Below are 10,398 nucleotides of genomic sequence, written 5' to 3' on the forward strand. Positions count from 1 at the left end.
TTGTATGTAAGCCCCAACAACTTTGTAAGTGCCTTGTGCTGCCAGGGAGTTGTGAGCCGTTTATCATCTAAATGTGCAAGACTACGTTGATCCGTGCGGATGATGAATTCACTGTGTTGCAAGTAAGACCTCCACTTGTCTATCGCCAACAGAATCGCGAGACACTATTTCTCGTAAGTTGAAAGCCCCAAGTGTCTCGGACCCAAGGCCTTGCTGATGAATGCCAAAGGGTGATTATTCTGTAACAATACTGCCCCAACGCCACGGCTGCAAGCATCAGTTTCCACAACAAAGGTCTGGGAGAAATCAGGAAGGGCCAAAACAGGTGTTGTTACCAAAGCTTGCTTCAAAGCTTGAAAGGCAGACTCTCTGTCAGAGTTCCAAACATAAGGTGCTCCTTTCTTCAACAATTCTGTGAGTGTGCGGCTAATCACTCCATAGCCTCTAATGAACTTGCGATAATAACCTGTCATGCCCAAAAAGCGTCTCAGCTCCTTCACATTCTGAGGTTGTTGCCACTTAACAATTGGTTCAATTTTCTTTGGATCAGTGGATACCCCCGAAGAACTAATGAGGTGACCCAAATAGACTATTTCTTGCCTGGCAAAAGTACATTTTGATTTCTTCACTTTCAGATCATGCTTCAATAAGACAGAAAACACTTGCTCCAAGTGTTCTACATGTTCTTCAAGAGTGCGGCTGTAAATGAGTATGTCGTCCACAAAGACCAAAACATACCGCCTTAACATTGGTGCTAGAATGTCATTCATAACCCCTTGAAAGGTTGCAGGGCCTCCAGTGACACCATACGGCATGACTTTGTATTCAAAATGCCCGTGATGGGTCTGGAATGCTGTTTTGTACTCCTCCCCAGGCGCCATACGAATCTGATGATAACCTGACCGAAAGTCCAAGCTTGTAAACCACTGAGCACCAGCCAACTCATCCAGCAATTCGTCGATGACCGGCAATGGATATTTATTTTTGACTGTCATAGCGTTGAGATGCCGAAAATCAACACAGAGCCTCCATGTCAAGTCCTTTTTACCCACCAATAGAACAGGAGATGCAAATGGACTGGAACTTGCTTGGATCACACCTTGCGCCAACATTTCTTTTACTTGTCTCTCAATTTCGTTCTTTTGCATTGGACTGTATCTATAAGGTCTCAAGTTAACCGGGCTAGCTCCTGGCAAAAGGGGAATGGTGTGATCATAGGTTCTGTGGGGTGGCAAACCTTGAGGCTCATCGAAAACTGATTGGTAAGTGTCCAACACCATTGCTACAATGTGAGGAACAGTGGTTTGAGTAGCATGATCCGTTGTAAAGTATAACTGAATCAAATAGTGGATAGAGTTTTGCTCCTGCAAAGACAGAAGCTCGGCTTCCGAGATGATGTCACACTGTTCCGTGTTTGCTGTGATTCCTTGCAGATGGCACATTTTTCCTTCGTGTTCGAACTGGAACCATTTTTGCGCCCAGTGGGTAGTCATTAAGCCCATCTATTCCAGCCACTCCATTCCCAAGATGACATCGTAGCATTGAAGAGGCAAGACTTTCAGAGAAGTGGTGAAAGAATTCCCTTGACAACTCCATTTACAGTCAGGCAGCGCTGAATCTCCACTGAGAATACCCCCACCAGCTACTTTTACTTTGATTGGTTGATGTAACTTTTGAACACCCACCAGTTGTCCTGCCAGATTGGCGCTGATGAAATTGCTGGAAGAACCAGAGTCAATCAGAATAAGGACATCTCTTCCTTGTATCTGTCCCATCAACCTCATAGATTGCGCGGTCTCTGACCCATTAAGAGCTTGCTTGCTAATGGACATGAGCACTTCATGGGTATCTGCTAGTGCATCTTCGAAAACTTCAGCATCAACAGCAGGTGAGTCCCCTTCAGAGTCAGATGTTTGCAACATTGCCATAAGTTCCTCCACAACATGCAATTGCACAGTATTACTGCATTTGTGTGTTGGCCCCCACTTCTCACCACAAGTGAAACACTCCCCTCGAGCCTTGCGGTAAGCTTTGAGTGCTGAGACCTTACTGTTAGTGCTAGCTGAACGATCATTCTGTCCCGCTGACACTGGTCTGGTGTAATTCTGAGCTGGAAACTGATGTCTTGGAGGAAAGCGATTCACCGCAGGCCGGTTTACTTGTTTTGGCATCTCCTCTTCAATTTCCTCCTACAAGAGTGCAAGAGAAACAGCAGTATCGAGCTCTTCCGGTCTCTGAATCATGACAACTGATTTAATACTGGTGGCTAACCCTTCTATGAATCTAGTGGTGAAAAAGGTAGGATCTAGATCTTGTTTATAAGCCAGCATATGGTGCATAAGAGTGTTAAATTGCCCTACATAGTCACTAACAGATTTAGTTTGCCTAAGTTTAAACAGTTGGCGATACAATAACTGGTACTGCCCTTTGTCGAAATGTTTGCTAAGCAACTCGCACAAACTATCCCAAGTGAAAGCAGGCAAACGATCCTCTACACTCTGTAACCACAACGCTGCATTTCCCTGGAAATGCATCGTAGCATACTCAACACGATCACCAGGCTCAACATCAAACAAACGAAAGTATTTTTCTGCCGATTTTTGCCAGAGTCTCGGGTTTTCACCATCAAAACGAGGGAAATCAGTGGGTGGTGGTTGAGGTGTTGTGCGACGCAAAGCAGTAGTATCCGTGCTGGTTTGTGATGTAAATGGAACCATATCCAGAGAGGAAGATGCACTGCCGGTACCTGTGACCGGGGTAGACAGAGGGAAGGCGACTGCCCCCGCTGTCTGACCCCGGGTGTCGGGAAGTACGCCGTGGCCGAGTTGCCCGGAGTCTATGACCTGCAGAGTTGTCCCCGCACTCGTTGTCGCTGGGGCTGCAGGCGGTGTCGCGGCTCCTGGGGCGGTGGTCGGAGGCGTCCCCAGGGCGCTGAGGCCTACTCCCACCACCATACGGTCCACTTGCTTCCGCAAGGCCTGAACCGATGAACTCAGATCTGAGACCTGCGTGTCGATGCCGCTCTTCCACTCATTCAGCGTGTGGATTGAGTTTGCCGTGGCATCCACTGATGCCTGTGTGCTCTCCAACCTCGTCTCCACCGAGGTGAGACTGCTCGCGAGCCTGTTCTCCACCGAGGAGAGGCCCGTCTTGAGATCCGACGACATAGCCTCAATCATTTTCTGTAGCGCCTCCATGTTGACCTCCAATTTGTCGATCCTATCCGATGTATTCCACCGCGTTTGATGCGGTCGCTCCAGGGCGAGATCCTGTCGACTCCACCCAAATCGAGCAACCAAATCGGAGGTGTTCCTTGCGGAAACTTTGCGCCGACCACCGAAGCGATCAGCACCTGCCAATCTGGAATTACTATCTCAGATCGAGGAATTTTTACGAGCGGAACAAGATCGTTGGCTAATCTGATACCAAGTGTTATGGGCTGCTACTATTCCTTGTATTATCTCACAGGATACAGAGTACAGGATACAACCTCAGTTCAGGAAAGGAAGGGAAGGGAATTGAGAGGAAGTTTGGGAGAGATAGAGAAGGGGATTCGGGATCCAGATTACAGTTTGGTCAAACGACATTTTGCCCCTCTGCATTGCAGCTACTTAACTGTCCTGCCTTGCGTGCCTTGCTGGCAACCTGATTGCGTCGACCGCCTTCCATGCCTTTCTCTGATTGGTCCTCAGCGTGTCCACTCAGGCCCACCAATCCTTGCTGGCCTCCTCCCTGCCCTTCGTAATTTCCGACGCTGCTTGCCTGAAGCTGCAAATGCAACGTCATTAGATAGGTCCGTGACACAGTTCCCCATGGTGACGACCGCAGCCCGGTTGACGACGTAGCAGAGGAGGCCGGTGTTGAGTGCCCCGGTGAGGTGCGCTAGGGCGGCGACGCACCGGCCCAGCCTGCGGAGGGATCCCGCTACGGCCACGTCGGCCGCCGCGGCGAGCACCGCCTGCACCACCCCCATGAGCACCAGGTCCAGAGCTGCCCCGCGCAGGCCCAGCGCCTCCGCCTCAGTCGCCGCCGCGCATCCCTGCGCCCCGGGCGCCGTCGCCGGCGCCGCTTGCTCGATGATCTGCGTTGATGGGTACCGAGTATGGACCGAGCAAATTAGTTCCGTCATCGGTCGGTTGGTACCGGTGGAGGGAGATGGAGGAGCGTTCGTAATGGTACGCAACGTACCTGTGCGTGGAAGTCGCCGGGGTTGATGGTGGCGGTGACGAGAGCCATGGCGGCCATGGCCAAGCCGAGGATGATGTTGGCCCTCGCCACCGCGCGCACGCCCCTCACCGCACCACCTGCAGCCGCCGCACCGGCCGGATGCATCCTCCTCTGCTCTTCTTCCCCTTCTCGCCTGGAGCTCGCACTTAATGGATGGCGTGATAGCACGGCGAGCTAGCTCTCTCTGAAGAGTCGAGGCAGGAAGAAGTAGGATTTGGCTAGGCAAGTACGCATATATGCAGTGCAGATATATAGGAACATGATGGATGCATGTATGGCTACGGCGACGATCGGAAACCACGGCGAAGCTGCACTGATCGAGAAGCGCGTATACCACCTTTGGCAATGCGATGGGGTGCCTAATTCATTTGCAGTCGGAGTACAGAAATGTGAGTGCAGCTCAAGACGTACAAACACAAGCACATGCCCTTCTCTTCAGCGCATGGTAAAAGTTTGCAGTCTAAAATGAGCTCGCTTCAAAGTTGCAACACCCGCCACGAAAAGCAGCATTTGGAAACCCGGCCCATCAGCTTGCGCGTCCTGCCATCGACGTACACGCGAGATTTCCATCTCTGTGCTACGCTACAGTTGGAGCGTGTGACTATACATATCTAGGCTCCAGAGTGCTCCCTTAGGAAAAAGTCTATTTCAAACCCTGAACTTATAGGGGTTCGACGGAATAAACCCTCAATTCCAAATCTCTGTCGTTTGTACCCTGAATTATTGAATCTCGGTCTAAATCAAACCTTGGAGCTGTTTGGTGGACCGGGAAACTACAAATCCCGGCCGGAAATACAGGAGCCCACCAGTCAGTACACATAATATTAAAAAAAAAATTGTTGAATGCTGAGGTAGCAGTGGGACCCACTTGTCAGAACTATCTCTCTCCTCATATCTAGTGGTCAACGTGCAAGCAACAAATTTGGAGCCATGGCAGACGAGCTGGGAGGAGCGAGGTGGAATGGGGGAGGACCGTGAGATCAGGCGAGGGAGTGGATTAAAACGTGTGTCGCGTGCTAGGAGGTCGCCGGCTACCTCGTGGGTTGGGGCATGTATAGGAGGCCGAGTTCGGGTGGTGGGGGACACGTACAGGAGGCCGAGCGGGGGGAGGGCATGAGGAGGAAGACGGCTAGGTGGCACGGGAGCATCTGGGGCCTATGTCTCGGCCAAATTTAGGGGAGGGCTAGCGTCTTTGCCAAATTTAGGGGAGGTCTGCCGTCTTTGGTGGATTCAGAGGTGGGACGGCGATCTCGCATGAGGAGGGTGGGCGCTCTACAACTCCTCGTGGCTCTAAGGCACGCGACCTTGGCCCGCAACCCTGGCCTCGGTGGACGGCCCCGACCCCGATAGTGTCCTCTGTGGCGGCGGGGCAGAGATCTCTAAGCATGTCTGCGGTGGTGTGGAGCTAGTCCCCGCGGCGGCGGCGCTCCGCCCCTTGGTGGCGATGGCCGTGAGGTTCCGGCGGCACTGCAGGTTGAGGGATCTCTGCATCTGTGAATGGTTGCCGTGTGGATGAGCAGAAAAGAAACATGACGGAGGTGAAGATGATATGACATGTGGGCCAATATAGTCAGTGAGAGTAGCAATTCAGATTTTTATTTTTCTGCTTTAAAAAATACTCCAGGGTTTGATTTAGACCGGGATTTAATAGTTCAGGGTACAAACGACAGGGATTTGAAATTGAGGGTTCATTTCGCCGAGCATCTACCAGTTCAGGGTTGAAAATAGACTTTTTCCGCTCCCTTATCCCATCTGATTATTTCCTTTCTGTCATGAGCGTGTACTGCACCACACCACCCACCAAAAGATCGATGCATTAAAATCTGTTTCTACAATTTAAAGCTCCATAGTCCATAGCTTTTGAACCCCAAGTCCATCTTTTGAACTGCGTGAACGTATGGGTTCCTAATGATGAAATCTTCAAAATAATACTAATATTGCATATGTTTTGATTATTTTTTTAATTGGAACTCAGTGTAAGTTGATAGAATTTGATAAAACCATGATAGACTTGTTTGACGTGTGTATTTGTAGAGCTTGTGTAAGTTGATACAGGCCCTTGGCAGAAATTTATGAGGCAGAAATATATGAGACATGGTGGAGTTTTCTATACAAAAAAGAAACCTGGTGATTCTCCCCTGTGGACAGATATGTTACATGTCAATGATATTTATTTGTATGGCAGAAGGATGAAGGTGGGGAATGGCAGAGACACAAGCTTCTGGTGTGACTCTTGGTGTGATCAATTGCCTTTAAAAGATAGATTCCCTGAGATATTTGATATCTGTATTGAGAAAAATGTGACTGTGGCTGAGGCTGCAGGGATGCACTGGAATTTTTCCTTCAGGAGATGGATGACTCCTGGCCTTGCTTGTCAAATCCATGGTTTGCACCAGATTATGGCTCAAACTGTCTTCACAGATGAAAAGGACAAACCTGTCTGGAAATGGTCAAATAAAGGAAAATTCACAGTAAAATCTGTTTATAATCATCTCTGTGGTGTAGGGGTTGACAAAACTTTTAAACATCTCTGCAAGAGTAAAATTCCTTTGAAAATTAAAATTTGGCTGTGGATGATTTTGCACAATGCCATTGCTACCAAGGATAATTTACTAAAAAGGAATTGGCAAGGGAGTGCCATCTGCCCAATTTTGTGATGGTATTGAAACCATCTCACATCTGTTCTTCTCCTGCCCAGCTGCCAAATTTGTTTGGAGCGCTGTAGGTCGGTTGATTGGTGCCCAATCCAGACCTGGATCTTTCACCCAGTTTTTCTTGTGGTTTCCTCAGTTCTTATCTCTCAGCAGAAACACGCAGATTGCGGGGTTAGCTGCGATTTGTTGGGCCATTTGGAAGCTTTGAAACCGTGCATGCTTTGAACATAAGTTGATCAATAGTCTTGTGGAACTAATCAGCTATTCTACCATTTTTATGAAATACTGGGCAGGTTTACATGGTAAAAAAGATGCTGAGGACTTGCATGCGGGAGCTGATGGTTTGTTGCGGCTTGCCAGTGCATCAAATGTGGGTGCTGCGCCTGGAGGCTTTGGACATACACAACGTCCCCTTCAGATCAGAGAAGCAAGTGTGGAGGATACTGTTGATGATATGGATCTGGAAGAACAAGATTGATCTCCCCCCTGGTGGCTGCGTTTTGTTATCAACCTCCTTCATGCGCGAGTTCCTGTCAAAAAGTTCTGTTAAGCAATCTTTTGTTAGCTTTTGTTTATCTCGGTTGGTTATGTTGTTGGGTGTTGTTCGGCTCTTGTGACATTTGAAACCTCTCCTAGTCGTCGTTCGCTAGCATTAGGCGGCGTTTTTCTTGTGTTTTTAGTTCCCGCTGCAAGTGCTATGGTTGTGATGTAAGTAAAGACATGCTGTTGCATGCCAAAACCCTTGTTTCGATATCTTTTGGAGAAAAAAAATATTTTCTCAAATTCCCAACATGCTTTTCTGGTGAAATATGTTTTGAAACGATCTGGCCTCATAGATAGTATACGATGCCAATATTTAGTTGTAGTGTATCTCTAATATTACACGGTGTGCCAATAAGCTTCAACAATTTTTTATCTAGTTTCGTGGTTATTCACCAAGGTCTTGTGTTAATATATAGGTTTGACATAACAATAGATTTTATCTACTTTTATCGTTATTCACCAAGGTATGGTGTTAATAATTTGTTTCATTGCGCTTCGAACTTGCTTCATCGGAGTTGCAAAATATTTGAAAAACAAATCTTAGAGTTCAAACAGTAAAAAATATTTGTGAAAGCCAAGATAAGCAACATAAAATTTTGAGATTCAAAATCTAACCAAGACATGTAATGGTTGCATCAAAACCAGAATGACCAGAAGTGGGAGACACAACATGCCCCATATGATTTTTATAATTGTGATAAATAATAATAGTTAGTGTCTTGTTTTATGTTATTTGTTGTGCTGCAACGTGCATCCTCATGTTTCAATGTGTTTCACCACACTTCATAGTAGTATTAGACGAGTGCAATAAATTTTCTAGATAGCAGTATGTTTTAGTTTTTTTATCTACTTCATTGTTGTTTCGTGTTGGGCTTCACTACCATAATAATATCTCACTATGTTTCAGAATTCTGATCTTGAGAGTGGATTTAAAATTTATCAAGATAAAACATATTTTCGGCATGTTTAAAAGATGTCATCTGAAGAAATACACATATTCAAATAGATTGTTAGCCCGATAATTATTCTGACACACATATGGCTCTTTCAAATTTAACATCGAAATTGAATCCGTGTACTAATGGCTGGGATGCAAGACTAATGGTCTTGTAGGAATAGTAGTGACATGATAACAAATGAGGAGACATGCTTTTCATGTGTCAAACCGATGACATGAAACGTTGTGAAATCGTGTCAGGCTGGCATAATAATTGGGAAATATTGTTTAACAAATGGAGCGTAAAATAATATACCTCACGAAACCAGCTTGTGGGGTCCTAGTTTCAAACACGGTTGGTAAGTGTCGCATGCAAAGTATGCACGGTAGATATGCATTTCTCACCCTCTCAACCCATCTATCTTAGATCTTGTTCAGGGGAAAGACCAAATTAAACTTCACCCTTTGATGACCCTAACGAGCTCAAGCTAATACTATGTATAGAATTGATGCATTAGCCAACTTAACTAAAAGTTCGAACCGATGGAAATGGGCTACACACTATAATTATATTCATCACTTCCACCCACGTCTAAGTTATTTTAGTCCTTAGCATTGGTTCGATGTAGGTCACAAAATATTTTATTTTTGTTTTTCAATACCGAGTGGGCAGGTTCTTAAACTTAAGCTTTTTTTAATCTAATACCATATAGAATTAATGCATTCGCCAACTCAACCAAAAGAACGAACTAATGTAAGTGGGCTATGCAATATAATTATATTCAACAGTGTGCAATGCATGGGTGTCTACTCCAGTACTTCTCAAGAAATTTTTCTATTGAAAGTTTCAGAAATTTTGCAATTGAATTATGGTGTTTACTTTAGTCGTCCATTCCTTTAGTCGTATACTCCAGTACTTCTCGAGAAATTTTCCTTTAGTTGTCCATTCCAAAAAGATATTGCTATTGAAAGTTTCAGAAATTTTGAAAGTTAGAAAATTTAAAATTTATGAGAATTTAAATTCAGAATGCTAGGTTACATTGTCTGAAAGTTGATGTGGCAATTTGTTGGAAGTTATCAAAAAATGGGAACACATGAAAGTTTCAGATAAAGGAGATCTTATTGAAGCATCAAGATGATACACTCAACCACTACTACAACACGACATCCCTAAGACCGACTGGATGCACACATCTAAAACAAAAGAAGAAAATGAAGACAGTGCAAAAACATGACTAGCTATTGTCTTGCGGCAAATCATAAAAACGCAATGGAAATCTTCAATAACAGAAACAGCCCCATGTTTCCAGAAGAAATCCCGACATGGAGGAAGGTTAAATTGAGGTGGTGAATAATTGTTGTTTGGAACGAAGCAACTTGACACAAGGCAACAAATTGACCTCAGCGTTGCTGTGGGTTCACAATCAGCAAAGCTTCTTTTGACCTAAAAAAGAACATTTGTGAACCTGTGGGGCTTTATTAATTTAAAGTCGGGCACCTAGTGCCTTTTATCTAAAAAACCTAAAAAGGAACAGTTGGCACGCGTTGTTGAAAAGATATGATGGGTTTGGAACTTTGGATACTAGCGTTGACAGCGACCCTCACCGTCCATGGTTGAAAGTATATTCATGCCTTGCTTGGTGCGAGAGCGGCGATTGTCCCGTGCACCGGTTTCTTATGATATCAGTGTATTTCATATTTTCATTCTGTTTGACCAAACCGAAACACAACGAAAATTGATGAAACTTAGCGCAAACCAGTGTGGCATGAATCTTAAAGCAGCACATCGATGACATAGATATGCACGGGAGCCTCTCGTGCATGGAACAAAAGCATTTCTCTTGCGTGGTGCAGAATGCTACAGGATGGGTCTTGCTCATCTTAAGCGACCAGTCGACCACTAGCTTCATTCCTTGTTAGAAGTAAGTAATCTTGGCCCTTGCGCAGGACTAACCAATGTAAACAGGCACACTACAGGAGTACAAAACCTCGTTTAAACCGCCACGGTTCTATAGTGAGGCAATTCGACATGAGTGA

At 45.7% G+C, this 10,398-nt stretch overlaps 1 protein-coding gene across 2 annotated transcripts; it reads right to left on the reverse strand.

Moving 5' to 3' along the window:
• Positions 1-1,770: 1,770 nt before the first annotated feature.
• On the reverse strand, positions 1,771-4,646 carry LOC139831088 (uncharacterized). Of its 2 annotated transcripts, none has more exons than XM_071820305.1 (2): positions 4,189-4,646; positions 1,771-4,081 (listed from the first exon to the last, which is right to left on the reverse strand). In XM_071820305.1, the coding sequence occupies exon 2, from the start codon at positions 3,195-3,197 to the stop codon at positions 2,190-2,192; it is 1,008 nt and encodes a 335-aa protein (XP_071676406.1). In that variant the 5' UTR covers positions 3,198-4,081; positions 4,189-4,646; the 3' UTR covers positions 1,771-2,189. The 2 variants fall into 2 exon arrangements, with proteins under 2 accessions (XP_071676406.1, XP_071676407.1); XM_071820306.1 differs by having other exon boundaries at positions 3,433-4,081; positions 4,189-4,641.
• Positions 4,647-10,398: the final 5,752 nt, after the last annotated feature.

Source organism: Lolium perenne, chromosome 1 (genome assembly GCF_019359855.2).
Source record: "Lolium perenne isolate Kyuss_39 chromosome 1, Kyuss_2.0, whole genome shotgun sequence".
NCBI lineage: Eukaryota > Viridiplantae > Streptophyta > Magnoliopsida > Poales > Poaceae > Lolium > Lolium perenne.

What these genes read in the sequence shown, in the direction of transcription:
- LOC139831088 (XM_071820305.1), bottom strand. Translation starts at nt 3,197, where the DNA reads ATGGAGGCGCTACAGAAAATGATTGAGGCTATGTCGTCGGATCTCAAG.